Source organism: Ictalurus punctatus, chromosome 4, assembly GCF_001660625.3.
Source record: "Ictalurus punctatus breed USDA103 chromosome 4, Coco_2.0, whole genome shotgun sequence".
Classification (NCBI taxonomy): domain Eukaryota; kingdom Metazoa; phylum Chordata; class Actinopteri; order Siluriformes; family Ictaluridae; genus Ictalurus; species Ictalurus punctatus.
This window is the reverse complement of record NC_071284.1, coordinates 24,205,754-24,222,379: the sequence shown is the minus strand read 5'-3', so window position 1 is coordinate 24,222,379 and position 16,626 is coordinate 24,205,754. Positions and strand designations below refer to the sequence as shown.

Here is a 16,626-nt window from a genome sequence, read left to right as displayed (position 1 = left end):
GCTTCACAACATGTTTGTGGAAGTGTATCATGGAATGAACAAATGAGATTTCTGAGGACCTCAGAAAAAGAGTTGCTGATGCTCATCAGGCGGCAAAAATTACAGGTTATGTACAAATGAAGGACATTCAAGACCATTGTTTCTGCAAGAGCAAGACATGTAATTGTCCACAAGGTCACAAAGGAACCCAGGGTAACCCATAGTAACTAAGGCCTCTCTCACACTGGCTAATGTTAATGTTCATGAGTCCACCATCAGGAGAACACAATAACAATGATGTGCATGGCAGGACTGCAAGGAGAAAGCCACTGCTCTCCAAACATTGCTACCTGTCTGCAGTTTGCTGAAGATCCCATGGACATGCCAGAAGGCTATTGGAAAAGTGTTTTGTGGATGGATGGGACCAAAAGAGAACCGTTTTTGTTTAAATGAAAAGTGTTATGTTTGGAGAAAGGTAAACACTGCATTACAGCATAAGAACCTTATCCCATCTGTGAAACATGCTGGTTGTAGTATCATTGTTTGAGCCTGCTTTGCTGCATCTCGTCCAGGATGGCTTGCCATCATTGATGGAACAATGAATTCTGAATTATATCAGGAAATTTTAAAGGAAAATGTCAGGACATCTGACCGTGAACTGAATCTCAAGAGAAAGTGGGTCATGCAGCAAGACAACGTCCCTAAGCACACAAGTCATTCTACCAAAGAATGGGTAAAGAAGAATAAAGTTAATGTTTTGGAATGGCCAAGAAAAAATCCTGACCTTAAACCATTAGAAATGTTGTGGAAGGACCTGAAGCAAGCAGTTCATGTGAGAAACCCACCAACATCCCAGAGTTGAAGTTGTTCTATACTGAAGAATGGGCTTCCTCCAGGCCGATTTATAGGACTGATCAAGTGTTACCGGAAATGTTCAGTTGCAGTTATTGCTCAGTATCTGGGGGTCACACCAGAAACTGAAAGCAAAGGTTCACATACTTTTGACAGTCCCAGATACATAACATTGGATCATTTTCCTCAATAAATAAATGACGAAGTATAATATTTTTGTCTCATTTGTTTAATTGGGATCTCTAGTTTTAGTATATACATAATATATAATACTCTGTGTTAATAATAGTTGCATTAGGTTTGAGCATGCATTTCACAACAGAGGGTTAGTAAAGGGTCAATTATTGTGATATTGAGAATTAATATTTGCAAAACTTATTACATTTATATGATCAAAGACTGACTGTTATTAAAAAAAAAATAAAAAAGGATCTAGTCATGCCAAAAACGGTACTATATGGTTACAAAAATGTTATATATTTTAAAAAAATCAGTCATTTTTTAATCCATTTTCTATTGTCCTCATGTCCATCTGTTACAAATAAATTTGGCTCAGCACTCATCTGTTTGAACTCTTCCTCCAGGGAGGCAATGGTGAGCAGATCCTCCTCATCCTGTTTGATGTGTGTGATCTCGGCTTGTTCCAAACTCTGAACCTCCAAAATCTCTAGAGCAGCGCGAGAAATGGGAAGGGATGCACACATAGGATGAGAAACACCCTGAGTGACTGGAGCAGATGCACCTAAAGGGAATGATAGGAAGATAAACACACACAGTGAATGGTGAGGAAAATAAAAATCTAAGAAGAGAATAAAAGAAAAAGGAAAGAGAGAAAAGATGTGATCAAAGGATTTAAAGACTCATAAGAATATGAAAAAGAAGAGACAAGATTTATAGAGGAGAGAAACAGAAGGGAGGGTTGAAAAGGAGAAGGATGATGAAGGTAGGAAAATGAAAAGGCAAGGAGACAAAGGACAGGATAGGAAAAAGAAGGAGAGGACAAGGTAAGAAAAAGAGAGAGGAGGTAGGATAAGAAATGAAAATCAAATACAGGATATGAAAAGAAGAAAAAGAGAATACAGGATAATACAAATAGGAGAAACATAGAAGAGACATCATGAAAAAAGAAAGAGAAGACATAAGAAAAGAAACAAAATACAGATTAAGAAAATGAAAAATGACCATAAATGAAAAAATGGGGATGATGATGGAATGAAAGTGAGTAGAGTGACGGTAGGATAAGAAAAGAAAACAGAAGACAGCATTAGAAAAGAGTGAAAAGATGGCATGAGAAATATAGAGGACAGTGTAAGAAATGGAGTGAAGATAGGATAAAAATTCAAAAGAGGAGATAAGAAAAGGAAATAGAAAACAGGATTGGAAGAGTAATTAAATAGGAAAAAAAACATGGAGAGGAGAGGACACGGGAGCAGAGGAAGAAAGATAAATCAGAGTGATAGTGAGTAGAGAGTGAGAGAGTAAGAGAGATAGATAGACAGTATAAAGTAGGAGGTAAACGAGTAGCAGCAGGTCAGCTGTGTTTTTGCCCCTCAGATCTAATCAAATAGAGCAGCAGGAGACTTCTGCCCCTCAGGCAATCACACACACACACACACACACACAACAAACTTGTTAGAGAGAGACTAGTGAAGGATGCACTACACATACACACACTTGCAAAAACATACTGTACAAGCCTGAGAGAGGCAGAAAGAGCAGTGTAAGATGTGGTAAACACACACACACACACCAAATCCACCCCCCTCCCAACACAAACACACACGGCCACACAAACATTGTAGACTGTAAAAATGCCTTTCTTGAAACAAGCAAGACACAAAAAATCTAGTTAAAGTGTACTAAGTAAAAACATCTGCCAATGTGGTAAGCAAAACTGACTTGGTACGAATTCTTGAAAATAGCATAAATATCTAGTCACTACAAATGCTATTGGATCTTAAAACTAGACAAAAATGACAAAATTTAGGGAATTCTTATTACAAGCAATGAAAACTCAGTTAGTCAAGATAGACTTACTTAAAATTAGTATTTTGGTCTCTTGATTATTGAGCTGACAGTAAGAGTTTATCCCTTAATCTAAGATTAATACTTAGCACAAAAAGGACAATAAGACAATTTCGTAATAAAAACAACAGCATAATAAAAACTTATTGAATTTGTCTTAAATTAAGGCACCAGAACCATTGTTATTTTTAGCTTTTTTTTTTTAAACAGGGAAAAACTGCAACATAGTGTCAGTGATTATAGAAGCAATGGGCGGATACAAGGGCCAAAACTGAAAACAAGAATCATGAACATACCAATGGACACAAGGCAAAAACCTGCAGACTAAGAGCGGCTGTAGGACACATGATAACACATGAACACGACAACAACAACAACAAAAAAAACTAGAGCTGCGTCCAAAATCACGTACTATGACAGTATGTACTGCATTCGATGAAGTACCTAATGCATGGCCATTGAAACAGTACGTACTACTCAGTATGTGTGTGTAGTATGAATTCAATCCCGGACATACTATATCCGCCATATTGGCAGTCATGTAACCTTCAGCATTATCATAAACACAAAAATCTTAAAGGGACCACCAGAATAAAGTAACCACACTAATGGCAAATGCACATCAGGAAAGTTAACTGAATTAGCAATTTAATGTGGGCAGTGTTGACAGGCGGAGGTAAATTCGTTGCAGTTAGCTTGGCTGGCTAAGGCATGATGGAGATCACAAAAAGGTTTCAAACGCTGTGAGAACTGTTTTCTTGTTTATACCTTCAATGAGTTAACGATTTATTTTAGTATTGTTAAACAAGTCCTGTTTAACCAAGGTTTAATACTTAAAAAGAGCCAACGTGCTGTCTTCCACGATTTTTTTCTGAGCTTGTCCACACCAGTCCTGTTGCATTATGTGATTTGTGACTCACGTAGTGTTCATTGGTTGCACACTGCAAAATCTTGCCAGAAGAAGTACGCCATCCTGGTATTTCTTGCCTAGTGTTTCTCGTCTACCAAGAATTCGGACATACTACCCCTCTGGTGTACTGCTTTTCACCTACTGTGTAGTAGGGTAGTACACGATTTCGGAAGCAATAGAACTTCTATTGGGGTGCTTATTTGGGGTAACACAGAACAGGTGTGAGTGATCAGTGACAGACAGCAACTGCATAAAGTTGAGGAATGTGTAAAGGACATTAGATGGTGGATGCTTATTAATTTCCTTGTACTTAATTCTGACAAGACAGAAGTACTTTTACTAGGACCACATATAGCTAGAAGTAAGGTCTTTGATTACACAGTAACTCTGGATGGCCTTTCCATTTCATCATGTACAGCAGTAAAAGACCTTGGTGTGATGATTGACTCCAGTCTTTCATTTGATGCTCATGTAGATAGATATTACTAGGATAGCCTTCTTTCATCTCAGAAATATTGCTAAGATAAGAAATATAATGTCACTACATGATGCAGAAATATTAGTTCATGCTTTCATCACCTCTAGACTAGATTATTGTAATTCCTTACTGTCTGGATGTTTCAGTAGGTACATAAACAAATTCCAGTTAGTCCAGAATACAGCTGCAAGAGTCCTTACTAGAACCAGAAAGTATGACCACATCACCCCGATCTGATCCACACTGAATTGGCTTCCAGTAACATTTTACATTGATTATAAAATACTACTACTGACCTATAAAGCAATAAAAGGTCTCGCACCACAGTATCTAAGCGAACTTTTGGACTTCTATGATCCGAGGCGCCTACTTAGATCAAAAGGTGCAGGCTATTTGCTGGTACCTCGAATAGTGAAGGCTACAGCAGGGGAACCAGCTTTCTCTTATAAAACCCCACAGTTATGGAACAGCCTTCCAATTAGTGTTCAGGACTCAGACACAGTCTCAGGGTTCAAGTCTAGGATGAAAACATATTTGTTTACCCAAGCATACCATGAATAGACTTTCTTTTACGCAAAGTACACAGTCCTATCCATCACAGGATAGTAAGCATACCTAATAATCTCTCCCTCTCTTTACCTCCCTCTCCCTCTCTCCATCTGTCGAGCCACGCATGATTTTATGGAGATGCCAGTGATCCTAACCCTTTCTGCTCTCCGGACCTGCCTGATCCATCCTGATGCCCTACCTCTGGACAGAGCTCTCATCAACTGGAGGCTACAGCCTGGAGATTGCTTAGGGTGGTACGGCTTGAAGTGAAATGAAATAGTTTTCACATGGACATTCTCACTGTGGTTGCTGGGACTATGGTTGCTTCTATGGCCTTGGGATTGCAATTACCACATGCAGTTTTGCACTCAGGTCTCCTTTGGTGAACAGTGGACTAGTTCAACAAACAGAATGAACTTTCCTTTACTTTCACACTATCCGTTGTTACCCAGATGAGGATGGGTTCCCTTCTGAGTCTGGTTCCTCTCAAGGTTTCTTCCTTATTTCATCTTAGGGAGTTTTTCCTTGCCACCGTCGCCACCAGCTTGCTCAATAGGGATAAATTCACACATTTTTTTGTTAAAAGCGCTATACAAATAAAATTTAATTGAATTGAATCAGTGGGACATGTGACATGGCCTTGTGCCCGATGCTTCCTGGGATAGTCTCCAGGTTCCCCGTGACCCTGAAAATGAGTAAGCAGTTGAAGATGGATGGATGGTCATGTGACATGCTGGGGCTGATGGCTAATGTAGTTTAGTGTGGATTTCAGCATAAGCATACTGTAGCTGCTTCATTGAAAAATTTAAGTATGCAAGTGGTCTTAGTATTAAAATAAGTAATACCCATCTTGTTACTCTGCTGGTATATTATTCAAAGCATTGTGTCTTTGTGTCTCTGCTATGAGTTCCATAGATACTGTTTTGTGTTTTGTTTTGATTTGCATTAAATCTTATCTGCACTTACATCCACCTTCACCTCCAAACGTGACAGAATGAAAGACATTCAAATGGATGCAATAGATTTTTTTTTGTATCCAAGAGAAGATCTTGGAGTCCCTGAAGTTGGAACCGAAGGGGAGGGAATCGTGGATCAGGGCCACAGAAGAATGGCTGAAAAGCCATGCGTAAGATCTTTCCCCATCCTCCCTCCCATGTTGTGGATTCCTCTGGGCCTGCCTCTTTGACAGACAATGCCATTCAGCCTCCCTGGTTGATTGAGGATTTCGTTCAGCCTTCCTGTTCTGCTGAGGATGCTGCTTAGCTTCTCTGTTCCAATGAGGACGTTGCTCTGTCTCCCAGTTCAGATGAGAACTCCGCTTTACCTCCCTGCTCCACCTCGGACATCACTACGCGAGGCTCCACTTTGGACATCACTCCACTTTCCTACCACGCTGAGGATGTCGCTCCACCTTCCTGCTCAGATGAGGACATTGCTCTGCCTCCCTGCTTGGCTGAGGACGTTGCTGTCATCCTGCTCTACTGAGGACATCACTCTGCCTCCATGCTCCGCTGAAGACATCACTCCATTTCTCTGCTTCACGCCGCATGTCACTCCCCTTTCATGCTCCATGGAGGACATCGCTCCCCCGTCATGCTTCACGGACCGCAACCTCTGGCCTCATGGAGAACTTCACTCCTCACTCTGGTCTCATGGAGAACTTCACTGCCTCCTCTGAACTCCTCTAAGTGAGGGATTCTGTCATGAAAATACCGGAAAAAGACAGAAAAGGTCATTATGCTAAACCGAAGGTGGAGGAGGCGCTTTGTGAGTTAATTCTCTTCATTGATGGCAGCAAAATCAGGGGGGGTGGCTTTGCCATCCAAGACATGTAAGGCCATGTAAGGTTGGTTGGAAAAGCCTATGCAAAAGTGGGTCTTGCTTGTGGGTCTCTGCATACAATGGCAGTGCTGCAGGCACAGAAGTGAGGGAGGCACAGAAGGTGAGTGTCGAGGCCCACCTCCCCCTGCAGAAGGTCAGTGGGACTGGGTGGCCACAGTCACAGCCTACTAGTAGGCCTGATTTAAAAAATTATAATCAGTGCCAAAAAGGCAGAAAGAAGCAGTACTGAAGGGCCATGGAAGGAGGTATCAGGGGATGAGAGGTTGTTAGGGCAGTTAGCCAGTATTTCTGTAGGACTCCCCTAGTCATAGTCATCCCAAGTTTTCAGTTTTCTCTGGTCAGCGAGCTGTTACAGGGCAATGAAAATCTGATGTTTTCCCTCCAACAAAATGTGAAAAGTTAACATCACTAAAGACCACCTGGCAGCAGGGAAATTATTTCCAAATGTATCTCCATGGGTTCTGTCCTCCATAGAAAAGGGTATTGGGTCCAGTTCATAGCTCGACCCCCCATGGCGTGCTCACCACAGTAGTCAGCACAGACCAGAGTCCGACGTTAGTGCAGGAAGTAAGATCTCTCTTGGACAAAGGGGCCATAGAACATGTACCTCTTTCTCTGAGAGAGGCAGGATTTTAAAGCCATTATTTCCTGGTGCACAGAAAAGATGGGAGTATGGAGCCAATTTTTGATCTGCTTCATCTGACCCATGCTCTTTGGATATACAGGTTCAGGATGTTGACGCTCAAACTTATTGTTCCACAGATTCAGTTTGAGGATTGGTTTGTGATGATGGATCTAAAAGAGAAGCATATTCCATTGCCCAGTCAGGAAGTTCCTGAGGTTTGTGTTTGGAGGCAATGTGTAGTATCAACGTGCTGTGGCGGGGTGGTCTATACCATACACATTCATTCGGCATTAAAGTTTGGTCAAGGATCTTACAGTGACCCTCAGACACAGACCTTATTCTCAGTATGATGGATTGGGTATACTCATTCCCACAGTGTGAAGCTCACACAACGTTGAGTTCCCACTGAAGGGGAACATCTGCGTTATGCATGCAACCCTGTTCCCTGAGAAGGGAATGAGATATTGCGTAGCTTTGCCATACTTGAGTATGTTTGTAATTGCGTTTTCGCTTCAGACAAAGAGAAGCTGATGACATGGTTATACGACGCACGTAATGCCACATTACCTGACCACAGCAAGCCATAAATTGGCGTGAGTTTACACAAACTTCAGTTACCAGTCACGCGCAGAGGTGTTACCACATCATGAAGCTCACGCAACATCTCATTCCCTTCTCAGGGAACAGGTTTACATGCGTAAACCAGACATTCTTACCCTAGATAACACCTTTCCTTATCCTTTCTTTGACCTACTGTAGCGTCAATCCTGCTTAGTCCCAGTAGTAGTTCTAGGCCTCTAGGTTCTGATCCTATGTCTAATTCTGATCTAATTCCTAGTTCCAATCCTAGCCATAAATTCGTGTACTTTATAGAACTCATTTGGGTGTTAATTCTAGTTATAAATCTTTTCTTGGTCTTTATACTACTTCTTATTCAAGTGTTCAGGAATTATGGAGCAATGATGCCTCTGCAGTGTGTGTGTGTGTGTGTGTGTGTGTGTGTGTGTGTGTGTGTGTGTGTGTGTGTGTGTGCGTGCTTTGGCCAGTGTATTAATCTCATCAGCTCTGCTTTAATCACAGAGTGAGAGCTGTAAATGTGTTTCAGTAAATCACACCTACAGTGAACATTTATGCGTTTCTTGCGTTTCCGTCTAAGTGGACGAGGCATGAAGTAAACAGTGTATTCAGCCTTGTTGAGGAGCTGCTGCATAAAATATTAATAAGATTTTTACACTATAAATAGATATAGTGGTACACTCTAGATTTCATCTCATGGAATTTTTAATCTGGGTAGCAGTTCAGGAAGGTGGAGGAGCCTTTTATTATTATTAGTTATTATTTTGGAAAGATGTGATATTTTTAGCTGTCTGAAGAAAATAAGAAAAGTTGTCATGTGCTCCCATGGGCTTCTTAATCTTTTAGTAAAATTGTGTGTAAGTGTTTGCATAAGGGTTAGGGTTAAAAATATGTACAGTATATCTACTGTACCCAGGTGACACTGGATACCAAGCACAAAGAGATTGCTGTGTTTAATTGTTTTTTGTTGTTGTTGTTGTTGTTGTTTGTTTGTTTGTTTGTTTTTATTTTAAGCAAAGTGTCTCCCTGATACCATATTTGAAAACCAGAAGGGGCTTGTTTCTGCAGGAAGCAAATGGTCTGCAGCGCACTAGGGAGTATATGACACATTGTATTGTAGCTTGAGACATACCAGATCAGTCACTTATCGGTCACTTAGTGCTGGCTGTAATGAAGTTTTGAACCACTGGAGTCCTCTTCCACTCCTCCATGACGACATCAGGAAGCTGGTGGATGTTAGAGACCTTGTGCTCCTCCACCTTCCATTTGACGATGCCCCACAGATGCTCAATAGGGTTTAGTCCATCACCTTCACCCTCAGCTACTTTAGCAAGGCAGTGGTCGTCTTGGAGGTGTGTTTGGGGTCGTAATCATGCTGGAATACTGCCCTGCGGCAGTATTCCAGCATGTTCCCTCAATGAACTGTAGAGGGACAGTTCCTACAGTTCCCTCAATGAACTGTAGCTCCCCTGTGCTGGCAGCATTCATGCAGCCCCAGACCATGATACTCCTATCACCATGCTTGACTGTAGGCAAGACACACTTGTCTTTGTACTCCTCACCTGGTTGCAGCCAAACAGCTTGACACCATCTGAACCAAATAAGTTTACCTTGGTCTCATCAGACCACAGGAGATGGTTCCAGTAATCCATGTCCTTAGTCTGTTTGTCTTCAGCAAACTGTTTGTGGGCTTTCTTGTGCATCATCTTTGGAAGAGGCTTCCTTCTGGGATGACAGCCATGCAGACCAATTTGATGCATTGTGCGGCGTATGGTCTGAGCGCTGACAGGCTGATCCCCCACCCCTTCAACCTCTGCAGCAATGCTGGCAGCACTCATATGTCTATTTCCCAAAGACAATCTCTGGATATGACGCTGAGCACGTGCACTCAACTTCCATGGTCAACCATGGCAAGGCCTGTTCTGAGTGGAACCTGTCCTGTTAAACCACTGTATGGTCTTGGTCACCATGCTGCAGCTCATTGTCAGGGTCTTGGCAATCTTCATATAGCCTAGGCCATCTTTATGTAGAGCAACAATACTTTTTTTCAGATCCTCAGAGAGCTCTTTGCCATGAGGTGCCATGTTGAAGTTCCATTGACCAGTATGAGGGAGTGTGACAGTGATGACACCAAATTTAACACACCTGCTCCCCATTGACACCTGAGACCTTGTAACACTAACAAGTCACATGACACCGGGGAGGGAAAATGGCTAATTGTGCGCAATTTGGACATTTTCACTTAGAGGTGTACTCACTTTGTTGCCAGTGGTTTAATTCAATTCAATTCAATTCAATTTTATTTGTATAGCGCTTTTTACTATAGACATTGTCTCAAAGCAGCTTTACAGAAATATCAACATGGTATACAGATATTAAAGGTGCGAATTTATCCCAACTGAGCAAACCACTGAGTGGCGACGGTAGCAAGGAAAAACTCCCTAAGATGTTTTAAGAGGAAGAAACCTTGAGAGGAACCCGACTCAGAAGGGAACCCATCCTCATCTGGGTAACAACAGTTAGTGTGAAAAAGTTCATTATGGATTTATATGAAGTCTGTATGGCGTTAGGAGCAGCCGTAGTCCCAGCAGTCTGGAATTAAAGAAGATTTGAGCTCCATCCAGAGGCAGAAAGGATCTGGATCTCTAGTATCTCCATAAATTTGTGTGGGGCTCGGCGAAAGGAGAGAGGGAGAAAAAAGATAATTATGACTGCGAAGTAGTAGAACAGAATCTAGTCAGGGTAGGCTTGAGTAAACAAATACGTTTTAAGCTTAGACTTAAACACTGAGACTGTGTCTGAGTCCCGAACACTAATAGGAAGACTGTTCCATAACTGTGGGGCTCTATAAGAGAAAGCTCTTCCCCCTGCTGTAGCCTTTACTATTCGAGGTACCGTCAAATAGCCTGCATCTTTTGACCTAAGTAGGCGTGGCGGATCATATAAAACCAAAAGGTCGCTTAGATATTGTGGCGCGAGACCATTTAGTGCTTTATAGGTTAATAAAAGTATTTTATAATTAATGCGAGATTTTACTGGGAGCCAATGCAGTATTGATAATATCGGTGTGATATGGTCGTATCTTCTAGTTCTAGTTAGGACTCTAGCAGCTGCATTCTGGACTAACTGGAGCTTATTTATATTCCTACTGGAACATCCAGACAGTATGGCATTACAGTAATCTAATCTAGAGGTGACAAATGCATGAACTAGTATTTCCGCATCATGTAGTGACAATATGTTTCTTATTTTAGAAATATTTCTGAGATGAAAGAAGGCTATCCTAGTAATATTATCTACATAATGTCATTTAGACATTAATGGCTGTCTGTTGAGTCCATTGTTAATGTTATGTTCCCCAAACACACCTCTAAGATGACCACTGCCTTGCTAAAGAAGCTGAGGGTGAAGGTGATGGACTAAACCCTATTGAGCATCTGTGGGGCATCCTCAAATGGAAGGTGGAGGAGCACAAGGTCTCTAACATCCACCAGCTCCATGATGTTGTCTTGGAGGAGTGGAAGAGGACTCCAGTGGCAACCTGTGAAGCTCTGGTGAACTCCATGCCCAAGAGGGTTAAGGCAGTGCTGGAAAATAATGGTGGCCACACAAAATATTGACACTCTGGGCCCAATTTGGACATTTTCACTTAGGCGTGTACTCACTTTTGTTGCCAGCAGTTTAGACATTAATGGCTGTGTGTTGAGTTATTTTGAGGGGACAGCAAATTTACACTGTTACACAAGCTATACACTCACTACTTTACATTGTAGCAAAGTGTCATTTCTTCAGTGTTGCCACATGAAAATGTATAATCAAATATTTACAAAAATGTGAGGGGTGTACTCACTTTTTTGAGATACTATATATATATATATATATATATATATGTTCATTTTGTCAAATTGCTGCTATTTCCATGCTAGTTTTTCTAATGCGCACATTAAAAATTTCCATTTAAGTGCATAGAAACTACATAAGAAATATCATACCTGATTGACTCAGCCTCCAAGATGGTTCCATTTTACGTATTGTTGTAAAAGATCGTGAGTTGATGCTGATTGGCTGGTTGTTAATTACTACACCAATAAGCTTTGCCTCTGCATGATTTAGAAGGCTACTCTCTGGCCTCCAGATAATGTTACCTACAGAGAGAGAGAGAGAGAGCAGAAACTTTGGCATTATTCGAACAATGTTTTGTGTGTGTGTGTGTGTGTGTGTGTGTGTGTGTGTGTGTGTGTCCATCCATCCATCCATCCTTCCATGTATATATCCATTCAATATGTCTGTCTCTTTATTCGTCTTTCCATTCACCCATCCATCTACCTGTCTGTCTGTACATTTACTGTCATCCTGTCTATTCACCTGTCTATGTTTACTTGTTTTCTATCTTGTTTTCTATCTGTATGTGTCTGTCCATTACTCTTTATCTGCCTGTATGTCTGGTGATTTACCTGACCATCTCTTTGTTTGTCTGTCTGTCTGTCCATTCACCTGTCTCCCTATCTATGGCATATACTTAGATCTGAATTCAAACTAAAGCAGTTAAGCCATAGATAACATCAAAAATCACTAGAATCTATCACATAATTCCTTGTGTTCCAAGTGTGCTGTTTCCAGTATCCTTTTTTGTGAACATATTAGCCTGATAGTCTATACTTGAGTTACAGTTGAATACTCAAAGAGCAAAATGTCAAAGTGCATAACTCAGATTAGCTTTCGCTAATGAATTTATGTCCCTAAGTCATGGACATACTAAAGTTATTTTTCCTGAGTTTTAGAAAGTTGAAGACAGCCAGACACTACATATTAAGGGAGCAGCAGATGCATGCATACTGAGAGACATGTCTCTGGGGTTAGCACATGTCTCCTTTCTGTGTCTTAAATGAAGGCTATAATTAAGCCATTTTCCAGCTCAGTGGTTGCTGCCCTTGTCACTGTGCTCAGGGGAATGCAAGCTAGAGAGACAGACCAATAAAACCTATTAGATCATGGCACTCTGAGGAATAAAAAACGATGAGAAAAAAGAGTGATGGCTATATGCTGCAAAGAAAAAATGAGCAGAGGAAAAGCAGACACTGCTGACAGGGAAACATCACTCATATGACCTTTCCTGCCTCTCATTAAGGAAACATTTTGATATATAGCATCTACAGTTGAATTCAAAATGATTCAACCCCTATTGAAAATCAGGTTTATTATCAAAATCTACAGACTTTCAGCTGTTTGCAATGAAATCAAACAAAAGCAATTGAAATAGTTAAACACAACGAATGCTTCAAGTGGTTTACCCAAATTCAACTGAGAATGCAATTTATAATAACTTCTCCAGTCTCAAAATTATTCAACCCCTTCATGGCAAGCATTTTTAGTACTCAGTAGAGCACCCTTTTGCTGTGATGACCTGCTGCAAACAAGATGCATAGCCAGACACCACCTTCTGGCCTTCCTGAGGAATCTTAGCCCATTCCTTATGAGCAATGGCCTCCAGTTCAGTAATATTCTTGGGTTTGTGTGCTACAACCGCCTTCTTCAAATCCCACCAGAGATTGTCTATGGGGTTCAAGGCAGGTGACTGTTATGGCCTTGTAGGACGACTTCTGCAATCATGCCTTGGTGGAATTTGAGGTATGATTGGATCATTGTTCTGTTGGAAGGTCCAATGAGGCCCAAGCTTCAGCTTCCTCACAGACGGCATGAGGTTTTCTCCTAGCATTTCCTAATACTTCATTGAATCCATCTTGCCTTCCACACACTGCAGGTTTACAGTGCAGACGTGGACAGAGTGCTCTTCATTCTTCTTCCTCCAGACATGCAGCTGATCCATAGTGCCTAAAAGTTCCAGATTTGTTTCATCGTTCCACAGAACAGAATCCCAAAACTTCTGTGCATTATTTATATGATTTTGAGCCAACTTTTCTTGTGCTTTTGGGTCAGTAGTGTTGTACGTCTTACGTTGTACCTTACTGTGCTCACTGAAACCTCAGTGCCTGTTGCCACCAAGTTTTGTTGCAGGTCTTTTGCAGTCACTCGAGGGTTTTTCACAACCTGCCTTCTCATAAATCTGGTTGCATTCATTGTGTTGAACTATTCCAATTGCTTTTGTTTGACTTGTTCAAACTTGTACAAACAAATGAAAGTCTGTAAATTTTCACAATAAACCTGATTTGAAATGGGTGTCGAATAATTTTGATTGCAACTGTAAAAATGAGGCCATTAGAGTTCTGTTTCTCTCCACTGACTTCCTCCCTACTGTATTAATGGCAATCTTAGAAAGTACTAATGGAAATATTACTGTTTACATTCTAACTTATGCACTCTTAAGAGTAACTCATTAAGTGTGGGGAAAATGGAACAGGGGAATAAATGGATATATGAGAATGGCATAATCTGTGCAGTGGCTGTTACCCTGCAGTATTTTGTTGGGCCATTCATGTAAACACAGAATAATTATGGTCCGAATAGCATAGTGCTGTAAAAAATACAGGTTTTATATATTTTTCATTTACTTACTTTCATTTACTTAAAAAAAAAAAAAAAAAAAACACCTGGAGGAAAAAATGGCCTGATAATGCAATACAGAAAGCTGTTTCAATTTCAATTATGAAATACAAATATACACCGGTCAGCCATAACATTAAAACCACCTGCCTAATATTGTGTAGTTCCCCCTTGTGCCAACAAAACAGGACTCCACAAGACCTCTGAAGGTGTGTCATGGTATCTGGCACCAAGATATTAGCAGCAGATCCTTTAAGTCCTGTAAGTAGCGAGGTGTGGCCTCCATGGATTGGACTTGTTTGTGCAGCACGCACCCAGCCATCCAAATGATGTAAAAGAAAATGTGATTCATCAAACCAGGGCACTTTCTTTCAATGCTCCATGGTCCAGTTCTGATGCTCACATGACCATTGTAGGCACTTTCATCAATGGACAGGGGTCAGCATGGGCACTCTGACTGACTGATCTGTGGCTACACAGCCCATATCCAACAAGCTGCAATGCACTGTGTTCTGACACCTTTCTATCACAGCCAGCATTAACATTTTCAGAAATTTGTGCTACAGTAGCTCTTCTGTGGGATCAGACCAGACAGGTTAGCCTTCGCTCACCATTCTCATCAGTGATCATTTCGATGGCCATGGCCCTATTGCTGATTCACTGGCTTGAACCACTTTTGGTAGGTACTACTCACTACATACTGGGAACCCCCCATAAGACCTGCCATTTTGGAGATGCCCTATGCCAGTTGTCTAACACTCACAATTTGGCCCTTGTCAAAGTAGCTCAGATCCTTACATTTGCCCATATATATATATATATATATATATATATATATATATATATATATATATATATATATATATATATATATATATATATATATATATATATATATATATATAAATTACACTACCTTTAAGCACATTTGTTAAAGATGAATGAGAATCAGACCAATAATGGCACTATTGGGTTAAGATACAAAGCGAATCAGAGCTAGGATGAGCTTCCTAAGCTTAAAAAAAAAATCCATCTGTATTGTATTATTGTCTCATACCTCAAGCTAAAGCCTCAGGTGGACATAAAGTCTTTATTAACTCATCTTCTACCGTTTTTTGCCAAAAATAATAAAAAGCTTGAGGACAGGAATAGTGTAGAAAGGAATAAAGAAAATCCAGCTTGTACCAAACTCCACTGGGTTACAATCTGATTTGATTTTGAACATGCACACATGCGCGCACACACAAACACAAAAAAAAATAAAATAAACACATGACAGTGTGTACAGGAAGCGTTTGAAGTGCTCCCTTAGCTAATGCATCCTCCATTTATATCATATTATCATCTCCGGTGGACATAATCTGTCCCTCTTGACTGACAATAAATGTCTTTCATTTTCTACATTACTTATTAAACGGTTCCACTCCATATGGAACAATAACACAAATGAAAAGATAGCACTTTTGGCAAAGTTGTAGCCTGGATTGCAAATATAATCCATTATAACTACTGACAAGGAGTAGAAAGATTTGATTTGATTTACTACACCAATCTCCGTATCTATAACATAAATAAACTTAAATAAACAAAAATTAAATAATCTAAATATAAACTAAACACTTACCATCAAGTATGATGAAATACATTGTACTGATTGACTCTTGACATAGAAATCAATTTTATTCACCAGAGAATTTTGGACTGTTTGCACTAGTACTGACCTAACATAAAGGCCTCTGAGTTTGTGGAGTGTGTATGCATCTCTGGAGGAGCGTGTGATGGAGCTGGACTCAATGGAACAGACCTGGAGTCTAGCCCCAGCGTGAAGAAGCCATCCAGGCCTTGGTAGTTTGTGGATACACTGTTGTATCTCTGCGCTAATGAGCTTACAGCCTGTAATACAAAGAAACATTATTAATATCATTAATAACTTCATTATTTTTACCATATATTTCCTTACACCTAAAGCACCACTAAAACCATGATCAGAAAACTCATTTACTAACACAATGTTGAGCATAATTATCATATCACAGCCAAGCCAAGACTCAGTTTCCCAGGAGGCACCGGTGACTACAAACATGGCCGCTGAGAACTACACTTCCCACACATGCATGTGCTCACCTTCCCCGGAGTTCTAATCGCACATAGCTGCTTCCAATCACACACACACTCCCACTACAGCATTTAAGAGACTTTAGAAGCAAACAGACTTTGTGAAGTAATACGTTTAGTAGACTTGCTCTCTGCTGTTTTGCCCACCCGTTTTCTTGTGAGTTTTGATTAAGT

The 16,626-nt window shown here is 40.6% G+C and overlaps 1 protein-coding gene across 3 annotated transcripts in view; it reads right to left on the bottom strand.

Moving 5' to 3' along the window:
* Positions 1 to 1,039: 1,039 nt before the first annotated feature.
* Positions 1,040 to 16,626, bottom strand: part of zbbx (zinc finger, B-box domain containing) — a 78,357-nt gene continuing 62,770 nt past the window's right edge. For all 3 annotated transcript variants that reach the window (XM_047153224.2, XM_047153225.2, XM_047153226.2), the window contains exons 16-18: positions 16,059 to 16,230; positions 11,829 to 11,981; positions 1,040 to 1,573 (exon numbers count right to left, since the gene is read on the bottom strand). In XM_047153224.2, the coding sequence (XP_047009180.2) occupies positions 1,326 to 1,573; positions 11,829 to 11,981; positions 16,059 to 16,230 (573 nt within the window). In that variant the 3' untranslated portion in view covers positions 1,040 to 1,325. The remainder of the gene's footprint in view (positions 1,574 to 11,828; positions 11,982 to 16,058; positions 16,231 to 16,626) is intronic.